The sequence below is a fragment of the Dendrobates tinctorius genome, unplaced genomic scaffold (assembly GCF_039654945.1).
Source record: "Dendrobates tinctorius isolate UK_male_01 unplaced genomic scaffold, ASM3965494v1 ptg000008l, whole genome shotgun sequence".
Lineage (NCBI taxonomy): Eukaryota > Metazoa > Chordata > Amphibia > Anura > Dendrobatidae > Dendrobates > Dendrobates tinctorius.
This window is the reverse complement of record NW_027361676.1, coordinates 58,489,315-58,506,193: the sequence shown is the minus strand read 5'-3', so window position 1 is coordinate 58,506,193 and position 16,879 is coordinate 58,489,315. Positions and strand designations below refer to the sequence as shown.

The window sequence follows — 16,879 nt, the reverse complement described above, 5'->3', positions numbered from 1 at the left end:
GTGCAGGACTCTGGCCTGTCACAAAATGTCGGTGGAGCCCCTGCGTCGTACCAGCCGGGGGGCACGTGGCCATCGCCCGACTCCTACAGCAGCCAGAAGCTTCCGGCAGCAGCGACCCTGGGACCTCACTCCACCACAGCCATGAAGCTCCACTTCGCAGCTACAATTCAGATTAAAAGACACCCCCATTTCCCCCCAGAATTTTGGGTAAACAAGTGCGGCTTATAATCCGAAAAATACAGTATTCCGCCTATTTTTTTCCTTGCCAATGCTACTCCCTTTGTTACAGTCCAGATTGGAAGCAGGGCTGGCGCTTCATTCCCTCTATGGTCAGGTGTCCTCCCTGGCTATTCAGTTTCAGATGGATTTAGCATCTATACCCCAGGTTAAAACTTTTCTCCAGGGGGTGGCACATGTTAAGCCACCCTATCGTGTCCCCTTGAATCTGAATTTGCAGGCTCTTCAGTCTCCACTTTTTGAGTCAGAGAGGTCTCTGCACTTTTCCTTCCTAAAAGTTAGCGTTCCTTATAGCCATTACTTTTATTGGGAGGGTCTTGGAGCTTGTGGCTCTGTCTTTTCACACCTCTTATCTTATTCTTCATCAGGAAAAGGAAGTGTTGAGGCAGGTTCTATCTTTTCTCCCGAAGGTAGTTTCGCATTTTTACCTCCATGAAAATATTGTTTTGTTGGGCAACGATTACCCGTAGTCTGCTATTATCCAAGCTTATACGGCTAAGGCCCATTTAGGATTAGGGCGCATTCTATGTGAACGGTGGGAGGTTTCCTGGGTGGTTTGTCATCAGGTATCAGTATTGCAGCTCTGTAAAGCAGCTACTTGAGCATCGGTGCATACTTTTTCAAAGTTTTACAGGGTGCACACTTTTGCTTCAGCAGATGCAAGTCTTGCTGGGAAAAGACTACAGGCGACATTAGCCCAGACTTTGCTTAAGTTATGGTGAAAGACCAGATGGTAAAGGTATGAGATTTAATACTGTCCAAACCTACAGCTTTAGGATGTCTCATTGTTCTGTGTTCCCCAATTAGATGAACGAGAAAAATATGTTTTTTACCTGCTGTAAAATCTATTTGTCATTGAGGGACACAGTTCCCTCCCTTGATTGTCCAGATGGGAATACAGTTATGTTTCTTCTTGGCTTATTTTCTCCTCCCATTGCTTTTTCACAAAACTAAGGAAGCCTCACTCTGGCAGGCTAGGTATAGTCTGCTGGGAAGGAGCCAAATTTATTTAATAGTAATAATAGTGTCAGCCTCCACGTGGCAGCAGACAATCCACGGTTCTGTGTTCCCCCAAAAAAGACTACGAGAAAGATTTTGCGGTAAGTAAAAAATCTAATTTTTCCTCCTGGCAGATGGGCTCTAAGTGTGTGCATCAGGCAGGTTCACAACACTATTAACCTGCAGATTAACAGCGTTTTCATGTGACAGATTCTTTTTAAATACTGCAATAAGAGATTTTACAGGCTTTATTGGGGTTAATAGAAGATATCCTAACTTATCGCCAATTGCTGCTGTTACAGAGTGGCTGTGTAACAGTCAGCAACTGACCGGTACAAGGTGGGCTCAGCTCCTGAGCCCGCACTATTTATGGGTACTGAGATTGGATGTACTAGTATGTCTAATGTTGGAAAGGACAGATTTTTTACTTTGGAAATCCATGTTAGAATGGCTGTATAATCCCTGAAATGTAAGGGAGCATTTTGGAGAGAACACATCTGCACTAGTATTTCTAGATTTCTGCAGTTACAGGATAGAACATAGCTGGACAGCAGTGACGCTTCATGGACCCATTTACTGTGAAGGGGTCCATCAGGTTTCCATTATTATGTTAGTAATTTTACGAGAACAAACCTCTTTTCATGCTTTTCGTGAGCTGAACCCGATCTCTGTTCACCCAGCCTGACTTACAGCTGCAGCTTGTACTGAGCAGTGTGAGATTTCAATAGCAGCAGAAGGAGACACTGAGGAGGATGTTAAGAGAATATCATGAAAGCGGGCTTTTTTGTTTTCACTTCCTGTCTTTATCTCCATTTAAAAACACTTATGTCTCCTCCTAGCCTGGAGTGACTGACAACAAGAAACAATAGATTGTCATACTAGAGTGGAGAGCATTACCTTAGAGACAAGATTGGATTGCTCCTGTTACTAGTTGAGGCGTGTTCAGTCTTCTGTTTCTTCTTTTGTTGAGTGAATGAACTGGTGCAATTAACAGCGTTCACTGTCCACTCTTCATTCTCACTGCTTCTTCTCTTACTGGACACCTTGTTGTTGTGATGGGTACTAGAAGAGATGCCTGCTTGAGACATAGGTGAACTCAGCGGTTCTGTAATTGTATTACTTTTTGGACTGAAATCACTCAACACCAATGTTGTGAATCCAAAAGCTGTCTTTCTATTAATCTTCACTTCAGACAGCGGTGTTCGAAAATTATTACACGGATATTTAATCAAGCCAGAGTCAGAGGAGTCATCTTCATTGCCTGGGATTTTGGGAGCTTGAAAAGAAAAAAAAAAAAAAATGAAGAATTATAGAACAATATTATACACGAGCACCCAACATCACCTGTCCTCATGCCTTCATTCTTGCCCATCACAGCTCTTGGTTTTTCAGTAATGGTTTTATGTTGCGAAAATAACAAAAAATAAACACTGTTTTCTTCATACTTATTCCTGAATGATATAAGGGTTAATCAGTAATGTAAAAGAAAACCTTTTTACTTCCTCATAGAATGCACCAATGATAGACATCCATGAAAGACCTATATCTTCCCTGTGTTAACCCCTTCACCCCCAAACCTGTTTTCACCTTCCTGATCAGGCCAAATTTTTCAATTCTGACCAGTGTCGCTTAATGAGGTAATAACTCTGGAAAACTTCAAAGGATCCCCACTGATGCTGAGACTGCTTTTTTCCAAGTCAGATTGTACATTGTGTTAGTTGTGAATTTAGGTAGACTTTTTTGCCTTTATTTGTGAAAATATAGGTACTTTGGTGAAAATATAGAAAATTTGTCGATTTTCCAACTTTCAACTTTTATATCATTAAACCAGTTAGTCATGCTGTACAAAATAATTAATATATAACATTTACTACGTCATCAGCATCATTTCTTACCCCATACCCCATTTGTGGCTGTACAGTACTGCATTGCCATACTGCGAGACTCGAGAGAGAAGGATAGCCATTTGACTCTTGGAGAGCAAGTCATTGTAGAATGGTTTGCAAACTACATATACAGAGCCCCAAAGTGCCAGAAGAGCAGGATTCCCTCTCAAGTGACCCCATTTTGGAAATAACACTCCTCTGGGAATTTATCTACAGGTATAGTGATAATTTTGACTCCATGGGCATTTTTAAGAAAGGAGGAGCAATGGATGTTGCTAAGTGAAAATTACAAATCTGCCCAGTACATTATTCCCAGTTCGAGCTTCTGGAGATACGCACCTGAAAATTAGGCTCTTATCACTATAGAAATGCCAAACATTTGACTCAAAAGAGGGGCACTTGGATGTGGCAGTACAGAATTAACTGGATTTATTTTGGGAACTGAAGATCCATAGCGCTTTTCCAGACACTTTGTACACCTATATTTCCATTTACCGGTAATGGACCTGAGTAGGGACTTGATTGTTTTGTGGTTTAATGCTTTTATTGGGAACATTTTACAATACCATTTTAGGTCACATCTATCCAGCGCTCTAAGCGGAGCACTTACTTTGGAGATTCAGATGGAAGCCCCCCCCCACCCCCCCCCCCCCCCGACAGAAGATTTACTATAATGAGGCAGATGGAGGCACTGTCGAAACTGTTTGTCCTATGATCCAACAGTATTCGCCTTCTTAACTGTTAATAAAAGCGCAGTCGACCACAGTTTTGTGGACTTCTGAAAAGAACACTGCTAAACAGAGGGCAGAATGAGTCCAGAGTAAATCTGCTGCCTCATTATAGTGAATGGATCCTTCAGGGTTTCATCTGAGTCACATCATTTGTAGATTTATATGGAAACCCCAATGGTTGCTGGATCATAGGACAGACAGTTTTGACAGTGCCTCCATCTGCCTCATTAAAGGATATCTTCTGTCGGGGGGCTTCCATCTGAATCACGTATTTCAGAGATTTACACGGAAACCCCAGTGTAAATGCTCAGTGCAGGATAAATGTGAGCCGAGACTCACGGCGATCTTTGGGAGGCAGAATGAAAAAATCAACAGCAGATGGTGAATTGGTTTCATTTTTTTACGCAGTTCCTCGTGCAGTATAAGTGATTAGACAACTTTTTTTCTTTGGGATAGTGCGATCACAGCGAAACCAGATTTATATAGTTTATGTTTGGTTGTTCTCCCACTCTAAAAGATGCCGTTCACCATGTGGTAAAAGTGATAACAGTACTTTATTCTTTGGTTCAGTACGATTAAAGCGATTTCACATTTATATACCGTAATTGTATAATCATTGTAATCGTTAAAAGGGTAATGCAACAAACATTTAGTGTATATTTGTAGAATATACCATAAAATGTCTTATGGGAAAAAGCTCCCACCTCCAAGACAACCATTTATCAGGAGAAAAGGTCCCTTCAACCCAAAAGGAGGGGGAACATCAAGTCTTAAGTTTACAACCTTTACAAAAACGTTCATCCACTACTGATTCTTGCAATCTTGCAATGCCCATATACTATAGTAGGGCAGCCCCATGGATGCCGGCAATTTATCATTTTTCCTCTTGAAGAGGTATTTAACGGAGCAACGGGAGTAATGAGGAACGTATTTTCCCAGTAACTGAAGGTGCTAGAGGGGGATTTTTTATTTAATTTCCTAAAAGTCTGATTTAATTGATGTTCAGAAGGTGCAAAGCAGAAAAAAAAGCATTTTGTTCACAATGAGAACAAACCTTCCGTCCTAGGAGTGAGGCAGGCATCACAATTGTTGTCTAATGGTTTATTAATGAGAGTGCAAACTTCACATGCCCAGTCTTCTTCCCTTTTAGGCAGGAAAAATGGACAAAAATAGAAGAAAATTAAATTAAGAAAAAACACATAACATAAGTACTTAAGTATGCGTTCAGTTTCCAAATTATGAATACATCCATTTATCTGAACATTCAGAACTCTCTCACTAGAGAGTCTGAGGACCTTTCAACAATTTTTTCAAGCTGAACTGGACACACAGTTTAACAATGGCCTAGGGGCAGAATAAAACTTTTTTTTTACTACTGCAAAGATATTAGCAATCAAATATTTGGCACCTAGTAAATTTAACTGTAGTTAAGTCCAAGGGGGACTTATTACATAGTTTTCACTGGGGGTGTGTACTTCTGCCACCTTTATGACACTGTCCAATCATAAGTAGGCACCAATATAGAAGTGCAGGAGGACTTGTGATGTCATCATCAGGGTCACATGACCTGAGTCCACAGGTCCTGCCAGCCAGAGTGTGCAGCCTAAATAAGCACTTTTGCTATTTATTTACAACAGGGTATTTGCTCATTTTGTTTTTATGTTAGGTTGTGTCTGTTTAGTGGTCAGTGTGAACATGGTATGCATGCACCGTGCAGGCGCATGCGTACCAACTTATTTTCCAGTCCATCTCTATAGGTTTTTGTATGGACTCCCTTTTCTTTGTCTAGTTTATATAGCTTCCCATGGCTGGGTGCCCATTGCTCATGGTCTTGGCCCTGCTCGGGACTTATTCATATTTATTTCATTTGACATATGGTAAGGTTTTAATACTAGGCGGTTAGGACAGTCCCGAACAGGGTCACCTTGACACTGCGGGATGGCTTTTACGTTTTTAATTTAATCAAAATTATGTTAGCCAAGTACCCCATGTTATTTTCATGCACTGTTACTATTTATTTACTGCAGGGTATTTGCTCATTTTGTTTTTATCTGAGGTTTTGCAAGTATGGATCTCTGGATCAGTGGGGTCCTAGCGATCAGATAACCATCATATGTATTACAAACCATTTCGACCAATAAAATTTCCTTCTAATTCAATCTTTATGGTTATAACAGTCAAGAAGGTCTGTTCTGTACCTTAAATCATTCTGTTCAGGTTTATCTTTTTGGCAGTTTGAGCAAAAGTATGTCATTCTGTTGTTTTCTCCCAGACGACACACTGTAATTTTCGTCCCACACTTGCTACAGACAGGTTTTTTGTACACCCTGTAATGTTGGTAGACTGCAGAGCCATTCTTTCTACACTGCAAAAGATATGATATATTTTTTTCTGAATGAACGGAGACCTGCAATCCAGGGGAATAGAAGAAGACATGTGGATTGCAGCTGAAAGTAGCTCTACAAAAAAATAAACACATATAGCCACAGCTTAAATGGCCGCCACTGAATATACCCCAATAACTACCTTATAAAAGAGTATTGAGAAATCCCGTGTCATTTTCACCAGATGGCTCACTTGCTTGTCAGTTAGTAGACCAGCCTATGATTTAGGAAGACACAAAAGGAAAGATTTTTTTGTTCTACTTTTCCCAACACTATTAACCTAAGAATGAGAAAAAAAATTGTTCCAACATACTAGACCACAATTATAAGATTAACCTTTATTTAACCCATCCACAGCTATTACAATGGAACAACCTTTTTCATTTGGAGAATAAACAGTTTAAAAACACTGTGTGCAGAATTATTAGCCAATTTGTAATTTTGATGATTAATTTTATTATTGAGCACCTACAGAGCTGTCGGTCAATTCAAAAAGGTAAATAAACCTGAATATTTAAGAGAGTAAAAATGAGGTTTTGTCGTTAAGAGAATTGCTATGTGTGCAGAATTATTATGCAACTAAATGAAAAATGTAAATTTTCCCATCTCAGTTGTTTATTTGTATCTGTTAAAGTGAGAGTTATACTCAAACAAGTCAAAACTGTCAAAATACACTGGGCGAGCAAAGGGGAAACAAGGTTTTGAACTTTTGTCTTTCAGCATCCATATCTCACCATCCACTAGTGCTTCAAAAGTGGGACTAGGAATAAACAGGATCAGATAATATAGATAAAATACACTGCTCAAAAAAAATAAAGGGAACACTTAAACAACACAATGATTCTTCTGTGTATTCAACCTGTTCAATTATGAAGCAACACTGATTGTGAATAAATGTATCCTACTGTTGTGCAAATGGATGAGGTTATCCCTCAGGAGAACATCCACTGCCTCATCAGGATCACGCCCAGCTGCTGTAGGGAGATCATACAGGCACGTGGAGGCCACACACACTACTGAGTATCATTTCCTTTTCTTGAGGCATTCCCACTGAAGTTGGATCAGCCTGCAGTTTGATTTTCCACTTTGATTTTGAGTATCATTACAAATCCAGACCTCCATAGGATATAATTTTGGTTTACATAGATTTTTAAGTTTTATTGTTACCAACACATTATACTACGTAATAATTAAAGAATTGAAACTGGAATATTTAATTTAGTGATATTCAGGATGTAGTATTTTAGTGTTCCCTTTATTTTTTTGAGCAGTGTAGGGAGTGTTTGTACAAGGATATTTTTAGAGGGATAGGTCACACGAGCACTGTCCTTTTCAAAACAGGAGATATTACATTGGGCATGACAGGTAATGTAGTTTTACCTATTTCCCTATTCTCCCTCTTGCATGATGCTTTTGCTAATCAAAAACTTCTAATAAGATCCAACCATTTTTTAATTGAGCATTGGTTCACTTTATCATTATAATGTCTATTTCATAGCGAGCTATTGGCTATCCATATTTTATTCTTGAATATTAAAAGTTACCATATTCTTTGGATGCACTTTTTCCTCCAAAAATGTGGACGAAAGTGGGGGTGCGTCTTATAGTCCGGATGTACCTGCTCTGGCAGTGGTGGAAAGTTGGCGAAGCAGCAGGTCACAGGAAGCAGGAGCCGGCGGCTGTGGCTAACTCCTGCTGCTAAAGAGAAATTAATATTCACTGCATTCCATGCCCATTGGCGTGGAGGGCAGTGAATATTTATTTCTCTTTATTAGTGGAAACACTGTTAGCCGCAGCCGCCGGCTTCCTGCAGCTACCAGGCATTTGTGTGTGCCCGCTACTTAAGGCAATGAATATTCACTGATCTCCACTCCCATAGGCGTGGAATACAGTGAATATTCATTCCCTTTAGTAGCGGCACATGTAAAAGCCCGGCAGGAAGCCGGTATTCACTGCTCCCCATGCACATAGTCCCGGCTTGGAGAGCAGCGAGTATTCCGGCAGCTGTCCTCAGCTTGTAAGAAGTGCAAGATGTCTCTGCCATGCGCTGCTTACAAGCATAATGCAGCTGCTGGCATTGGAACAAGACGCTGCGACAGTGCGAAGGGAAGGCAAGTATAAAGTTATTTTTCTTGTTTTTCTGATGGGGGCCATGGATGCCAGGATGGGAATGGGGGCCAATCATACCAGAACAGAGATGGGGCCATACATGCCAGGATGAGGATGAGGGGACCGTGCAAGCCAGGAAAGGGATGAGGGGGGCGTGCAAACCAGGATAGGGATGAGGGGGCCGTGCAAACCAGGATAGGGATGAGGGGGCCATGCACACCAGGATAGGGGATATTAAGTACAGAATTGACCACATTTTTTGCTTCAATTTTTTTTCTAATTTCCTCCTCTAAAACCTAGGAGCATCTTATGGTCTGGTGCATATTATAGTCCAAAAGATACGGGACATTTTATCTATGATACCTGATCCTGCTTACTCGTACATAGATTGACTGGATTTTTGTACCCCTAGCAGGCTTTGCTTTTCTTTCAAAAGTGAGACTACCATTATTTTATAGACAATCATCTTGGCCATCTTATACATAAATTTTACTTGCAACTATTTAGCATAGGATTAGTTATGCAGATTCTTGCATTGTTACTGTTTTGCTCCTAAAAATCAAAATTTAATAATTTTGTCAGCATTTTATAAATCTACCTTTGGCTTTCAACACTGCTTGAATCCTTCTTGGCATGCTCTTAATCAGATTCAAACATGTCTTGACTGAAATCTGATGCTAGGTATCTTCTACGTGTTCTCATAGTTGGTGAATACTGGTCGACTCACTTGGGTATGAATACAGCTTTTTCTTCAACTCTACCTACAAGTGTTAGATTGGATTGAGTTCTGGGGACTGTGGGGGCCAATCCGACACCTAGGCTTCATTGTTGTTGAACCATTTCTTTGCCAGTACTGACATATGCTACGGGTCATTGTCCTGCTGAAACACCATGTTCTACTTTTCATACCCATTGTACTCAAGTGCACGAAGTAACTTGTATCCTCTCATATATAGCTGAGCATTGAGACCACCATTCTGGTCAACTATCCAACACCTTTGGCTGTGAAACAACCTCATATCATCATGCTTCCTCCACCAAACTTGACAGTTCCTTCAAATGCGTTGCATGGTGTTAGCAGGGACATCTGTGATCTCGTTATTACAAAGCATATGAGCCACTTTCACTGTGGTGTTTGTCACATCAGAACTAATTAACTTTGTGATGGGCAGACTTGTTGACTACAATATTTTGCCTGGACGTCCACCTCTTAGCTTTTGAATGGATGGATGACTTTAATTTCCTATTTTTCTCATTGTCATGGCACTAACTTGATTCATCACACTGCCAATTTTCTTGGACAAGAGACCACTATTGATGAGCTGGATGTTGCTGTCTCTCTTTTATGGGAAATCTTTATGGCTGCTCCTTGATTCTTTTTGCTTGGTAATCAATCGAATAATGCACTAAGTTATTAGAGAACGTGAGAACAGACTATATTTTGAGGTATACAGGAAGTAAAACATTTTTTACCCACCAAGAGCAAATCATTAACAAACGTGCAATCATATCTAATAGCTAAGCACAATCTAATCATATGCTAGTTAAAAGTCAAAACATTGTTACCTTTTTGCTCGTCAGTGTACATTAAAAAAAAATATATATATATATATATACACCATATTTTTCGGGCTATAAGACGCACACAGGTTTTAGAGGTGGAAAACAGGGAAAAATATATTTGAAGCAAAAAATGTGGTAAAATATTTAATAACATAAATAACATACTATTATATCTGGTGTTATTATATATAATATGTTATGTTGGAAGCTACAGGTAGAAGATTGGTGCAGTGTGGTGTCTGTAAAGTACTATATGAAGACGCTGGAGGGTGAGTATAAGAATGGGGGCACAGGGCTTATATTTAAAGCACTACTTCAGCACTGAAAAATAACACTGGATTGCTGCTTTAAGATCCCATGGGAGAACTATAACTCTCAGCATGTCTTGCAGATCCTATGGCATGCTGGGAGTTATAGTTCACCACAGGAGTGGCAGAGTGCTTTTTTATGTGCTGTAATTACTAACCTTTTAATTCTTTCTTGTACAGGCTGTGCTCACATCAGTGCAGGTCCTGCAGCCAGCCAGCCAGCCACACTGTGGTGAGGTAATGGACATTCACATAACTGCACAGTGCCCTCTCTGTTATGACCCCACCACAGATCATGTAAGAGGAAGCTGCACTGTTTCTGGTGCGGTGTGATGACATCATGAAGAGGCAGGGCTTTGTGCGGTCATGTGATGCTCCAGCCCGCCCTCTTCATGACCTCAGCACAGGTCCTCCACAGGAGCATTCAGTATCGCATCAGCACAGCCCCCAGGCTGTGCTGTCAGGTATGCGCGGATCCCCTGTGGCACTCTGCTCCTGCCGCCTCCTTCTCCTTCTGACACAGATCTCCCCAGCAGCTGCAGAAATCCGGCACTAGGGAAACCACATGGGTTCGCTTTTTAAGTGAAGGAATATTCATATGTTGGTCCCCGCCCACTGTTCAGCGCTGACAGGTGGGCAGGGAAGCAGCTAATGAATATTCACTTCACTTTAAGTATCAGGACCAGTGGTTTCCCCAGAACAATGTTCCTGCAGCGGGGACATTTTCCTGCCGTAAATCAAAAATTCCAGCTCACCAGAGAAGGCATCTTGAACATCGGAGCCGCCGTGTCAGGGAGCTTGAACTGCAGAAATGAATGGACTGTCCAGCTCCACGATGTAGTGAAAAAAGCCGGATTAGTTACCGGTAATGCTCTTTTAATGAGTCCACGACAGCACCCACTGGAGGTATCGTATCCGCCCCATTTGGAACAGGAAACCCTACAGGAAAGATAAAAGGGGGCGGTCCGCCTTTCCTCCTCAGTTTTGCATTTCAGAGTACCAGGAGGACCGCCAAGGATTAGGCAATGTCTTGTACTAACTTTACTTATCCAACTTTAGCAGATATACTTTTAATATTGATATTTGTAGCAGGGAGGGAAGTGAGCGGGTGCTGTCGTGGACTCATTAAAAGAGCATTACCGGTAAGTAATCCGGCTTTTTACCCTTCGCCACGACAGCACCCACTGGAGAGATTCCAGAGACCATCACCTGGGTGGGACCACCGTGCCAAGGACAGTCCTGCCAAAGCTTAGGTCAGAGGTAGACGAAAGGTCAAGTCTATAGTGTCTATAGAAGGTAGAAGGGGATGACCAAATTGCCGCCTTACATATGGTTTCAATTGGAACGTCTCCCCTCTCCGCCCAGGAAGCCGCCATTGCTCTGGTGGAATGTGCTCTGATGTTTCCCGGAGGTTCTTCATTTTTTGCAGAGTAGGTTAAACGAATGGCATCCCTGATCCATCGGGAAATGGTGCTCTTTGTGACTCCATACCCTTTTTTATGGCCCTGAAAAGAAATGAAGAGAGCCCTACACTGCCTCCAGCTCTCGGACCTTTCAATATACTTTAGGACAGTTCTTCTGACGTCCAAAGTGTGGAATTTCTGCTCTTCCGGAGTGGAGGGATCTTCAAAGAAGGTTGGGAGGAGTATCTCCTGAGACCTATGGTACCTTGTTGATACATACCTTAGGCAGGTATGAGGGGTCTGGCTTTAATATTAATCTATCCCGATATACCTGCAAAAAGGGTGGATCTATGGACAGGGCCTGGATATCACCCACTCTCCTAGCAGATGTCAGTGCTACCAAGAGGGCCGTCTTAAATGATAAATATTTAAGGGATATCGTATCTATCGGTTCAAAAGGTTCTTCTGTAAGGGCGTCTAACACCAAGTTTAAGTCCCATGTAGGGATTGTGGGTATGTGAACCGGAGTTATTCTTTCACATGCCGTAATGAATCGTGATATCCACTTATTCCCTGCTATATTATGGCCATACAGCGCCCCCAATGCAGACACCTGTACTTTCAGTGTGTTTACTGACAAGCCCAATTCCTTTCCCTTTTGTAGGAACTCTAAGATAGGGACTATCGGGACTTCTGCTGTATGAGATGCTGTATGAAACTGTAGGAATTTCTTCCATATTCTTTTATAAATTTGGGTTGTGGACTGCTTCCTGCTCTGCAGGAGTGTAGTAATTAATGATTGCGAAAACCCTCTTGATCTTAATAGGTGCCTTTCAAGTTCCATGCCGTCAAGTGTAAGTTGTCCACTTGAGGGTGGAAGAAAGGGCCTTGGGAGAGTAGGTTGGGGTTTGAGGGGAGAACCCAAGGATCTGTCACTGACATAATTCGTAGCCACGAGAACCACGGTCTCTTGGGCCAGAAAGGTGCTATCAGGATTACTCTCGCCTTTTCCTCTCTGATTTTCTGAATCACTTGTGGCAGGAGAATCAATGGAGGGAAGGCGTATGCCAGCTTGAATCTCCATGGGGCCTGGAGGGCATCCAGTATGTCTGGGTGATCTGCTGGAGACAGGGAAGCAAAGGTCTTTGTCTGTTTTCCCTTGTGGCGAAGAGGTCCACTTGAGGATGCCCCCATAGAGCCACTATGTTCTGGAAGATTTGGTGATTGAGGCACCACTCCCCTTGCCGAAGTGTGTGTCGGCTTAAGAAATCTGCTTCTTGATTGTCCTCTCCTCTGATATGAAGAGCTGAGAGGGACAACAAATTGCTTTCGGCTAAGTCTAAGATTCTTGCCGCAGAAGACATCAGAGTCTCTGATCGAGTACCTCCTTGTCTGTTTATGTAGGCCACTGTGGTGGTGTTGTCCGACAGGATCCTGACATGTTTCTGTTGGAGCTGTGGAAGGAAATAATGTAGAGCATAGTATACTGCTGTCAGTTCTTTTAAATTAGACGAGTATTCTCTTTCCTCTCTGTTCCATCTTCCTTGACAAAAGCTATTCCCCATATGGGCTCCCCAGCCTTGGGGGCTAGCGTCGGTGGTTAGGATACTAGATGGTACTATGACCCATGGGACTCCCGAGGATAGATGGTCATCATCTAACCACCATTCCAGAGAAGTCAAGACCTCCTGCGTTAGAGTTATCTTGCTCTCGAGGTGACCACCATGTCGCCTCTCCTCCTGGAGGATCTGATGCTGGAGTGTGCGGACATGATAATGGGCACACCGGACTGCAGGGGCACAGGAATCTAGCGACCCCAATAGTGACATTGCCCCTCTCAGAGACATGCGTGGTCTATCTATGGCTGCCTCTACTTTCTCTTTTGTTAGTGCAAGCTTTACCTGCGGAAGTAGACATTTCTGGGTTATGGAGTTCAATTGGAACCCCAAAAACATCTGGAGGGATTGCGGAACGAGCCTGGACTTCTGTATATTGATGATCCAGCCTAGGTCCTGCAAAGACGAGATTGCATCAGCCACTCTTTCGGTACATTGGGTATCTGAGTTCCCGATTATTAGGAAGTCGTCTAAGTAAGGTACGATTAAAGTATCTTTTTGACGAACATAGGCCATCACCTCTGCCATCACCTTGGTGAAGATTCTTGGTGCTGTTGAGAGGCCGAAAGGCATGGCTGTGTATTGAAAATGACGGACCTTGCCATCGAATACCACTGCGACCCTTAGATATTTTTGGTATCTATTATGGATAGGAAGATGATAGTAAGCATCTTTTAAGTCAATCCCCGCCATCACACAATTTGGAAAGAGAAGCTTTATGGTGGATCTGATTGATTCCATCTTAAACTTATAATTTTTAATAAACGTATTAAGCTTCCTTAAATTAATAATTGTTCTAAACGTACCATCTGGTTTGGAAATTAAAAATAAGGGAGAGTAGAAGCCTCTACCTTCCTGTCCCTCTGGGACCTCTACTAAAACCCCTTTGCATAGTAGGCTCCGAATCTCTTCTTCGAGGGCCTTTTGTTGGGCCATAGAGTTAAGGCGGGTTAGGACAAAGAAATCATAAGGATTTTGAAGGAATTCTATTTTCATTCCTTCTTTAATAATACTCAAGATCCATGGGTTTGAGGATATTTGTTCCCATTTTGGATAAAAGAACCGTAATCTACCCCCTACCGGTGGGTCTGATTTTTTAATTTCTATTTTCCCTTCGGAACGTTGGACCCCTGAACATGGTACCCTTTTGTTTCTCTTCTTTTGTGGCCCATCTATTTGATCTTTCCGTTTGCCTCCTTCTTCCAAACGGTCGCCTCTTAAAGGTTCTCCTATAGAAAGGGATAGAAGAGTCAGGGAATGCCTTCTTCCTCTCCTTTGCTTTGGCGAGTATCTCGTCTAGGGCTTTCCCGAAGAGAAACTCACCCTCACACGGGGTTGCACAGATCTTAGCCTTTGATTGCGCGTCCCCCTTCCAGCTCTTCATCCACAACGCCCTTCTGGCGTTGTTCACTAGAGCTGCTGATCTTGCTGCCAGTCGTAGAGTGTCTGCCGACGCATCAGCCACAAAGGCAGCTGCCCCTCTTATCAATGGGAGAGCGGCCCTTAATTTTTCTCTGGACACCTTTTGCTCGATTTGTTGATCCAGCTGGTCCAACCACACGAGCATAGATCTAGTGATGCATGTGCTGGCTACCGCTGGCTTAAAAATACCCGTGGTAGACTCCCAAGACCTCTTCAATGATGATTCCGCCTTGCGGTCTAACGGGTCTGCCAACAAGCCTGCGTCCTCTACTGGAATAGCCGATTGTCTCGAAGTAGAGGATATAACGGCATCCACTTTTGGCACTTTGGTCCATTTTAATAGCTCCTCATCGCTAAATGGATACTTTCTTTTTGAGGCTGATGGGAGAAAACTTCTTTGGTCATTTTTTTCCCATTCCCTCTTTATTAGGGCCTTAATTGCCGGTATTACCGGGAACGCTCTCCTTTTCTTTTCCGCCAATCCCGCAAACATTATGTCTTGTACGGTTTGGGCACCCCTTGGTTCCTCACACCCCATAGTGCTTCTCACCGACTTGACTAGGTTGTCCACACTATCCAGGGGGAAACATGACTGTCCCTCCATGTCTGATGATGACGAGGATGTTAGTGAGGAGTCAGAGATTAACCCCCCTTCTTCCTCTGACTCTGAGCTGAGGGTTAACTGCTTTTTGCTGCCAGTCTCTGAGGGAGTTTTGGCGCGGTTAATAGCCTGTATCTCCTCCCTGATTATAGCTCTAATGTCCTTTGTCGACAATGCGGTCCCTTGCTTTGTCTCTTTGGTGCACTGTTTACAGAGCTTCTTAGGGTAGGAGTCAGGGAGAGGTTCAGAGCATAGCGCACATTCTTTATGCTTGGAATTATCCTTTTTCTTGGTCTAGAAGGGGACACCAAGGCGGGGGGGGGGGGGGGGTAGGAGAGGTCAGCTTAGTAGGCAGAGTATATACTTTGCACACTCACCCAGTGAAGCCTTATATTACCGGATCAGATGGCTGAGACATCCTAGGCCTTGATTCTCCTGCTTCATTCCTGCGGCCGGTGTTGCGGTCCCTGGTGGAGCTACCTCCTGCAGAATCCCCCGCTGGAGCGTGTGCTTCCGTTGGGGACGACATTGCTGCATCGCCGCTCAGCTGCGCCGCTGTTTAAATAATCTGCTCCTCTTTTTTTTTTTTCCTGCCGTCCCCCCGGAAGTTGCTCCTCCTCCCTGGGATCACCACGCGCATGCCCGACGCGCTCTCAGCCATCCCGCCCCGGAAGTTCAACCATTACTTCCGGGGGGTCAGGAGAGTGTGCGCCGGCATTATCATGACTAAGGGTGCGCAGTCACCAGAAACGCGTTGATAACGCAAGCAACCTTTGTACTATGCGGGCATTTTACCTCGTCTGTACCATATGAATTGAAGTGAACAAAAGAATAGTGTATTTTCACTACATTGTGGAGCTGGACAATCCCTTCATTTCTACATTTTCCTGCCTCCTGCGAGCCTACTCCGCCGCTGCCCCCTCCCCACATGCTACATTCCAACCATAAGACGCACCCACACTTTCCTCCCAAATTTGGACAAAAAAAAAAAGTGTCTTATGGTTTGAAAAATATGGTATGTGTGTCCAATATAGGCACCCTTCTTTTCAATAACAGCTATAAGCTGTCTATCCATGGTGTCTGACAGTTTCTTAATGTGTTGACAATCAACTCTTTGGGCAGCACCAACCACAACCCCCAGACACTAGTCAGAGAGGTGACTGTTTTTCGTCACAGTAAATCTCTAGTTTTAACAAGCTTGTGGACCAAGCTCTCGGTGTGGTTCAGGACATATGAGAAAGGGGCCATGTCATTATTTATTTTTAAGGTACTACAGTGCATGTGATGGAGCATTGTCCTGCATTAAAGTCATGGTTTCCCTGAAAGATGCAGACTTTTTCCTGCACCACGGCTTGAAGAAAGTGTTTTCTAAGAATGGTCAGTAGGTTTGGGATTTGATGGAGTCCATCTTTTAACCAGTTAGCTCATTTTTAGTAATACCAGCCCATAGAAGTACCACACCTCCACCTTGTTGGCACTTTGACCTTCTGAGTCGATGTGGAGGTCTATGCCAGTTACTGATCCAGCTACAGGCTCATCAACTGGTCCATTAAGAGTGTCATCTCATCAGTCCACAAAAACTTTCAAAAAATCTGTTGAGATATTTATTTGCCCAGTCTT

At 42.9% G+C, this 16,879-nt stretch overlaps 1 protein-coding gene across 6 annotated transcripts in view; it reads right to left on the bottom strand.

Annotated features, from left to right (window-relative positions):
• The window catches only part of NEIL3 (nei like DNA glycosylase 3), an 82,632-nt gene that overhangs the window by 34,878 nt on the left and 30,875 nt on the right, over nucleotides 1-16,879 (bottom strand). For 4 of the 6 annotated variants that reach the window (XM_073577797.1, XM_073577802.1, XM_073577823.1 and 1 more), the window contains exons 5-8: nucleotides 6,380-6,454; nucleotides 6,052-6,260; nucleotides 4,908-4,996; nucleotides 2,134-2,512 (exon numbers count right to left, since the gene is read on the bottom strand). In XM_073577797.1, coding sequence (XP_073433898.1) covers nucleotides 2,134-2,512; nucleotides 4,908-4,996; nucleotides 6,052-6,260; nucleotides 6,380-6,454 — 752 coding nt within the window. The remainder of the gene's footprint in view (nucleotides 1-2,133; nucleotides 2,513-4,907; nucleotides 4,997-6,051; nucleotides 6,261-6,379; nucleotides 6,455-16,879) is intronic. The other 2 variants (XM_073577812.1, XM_073577840.1) reach the window with 1 other exon arrangement.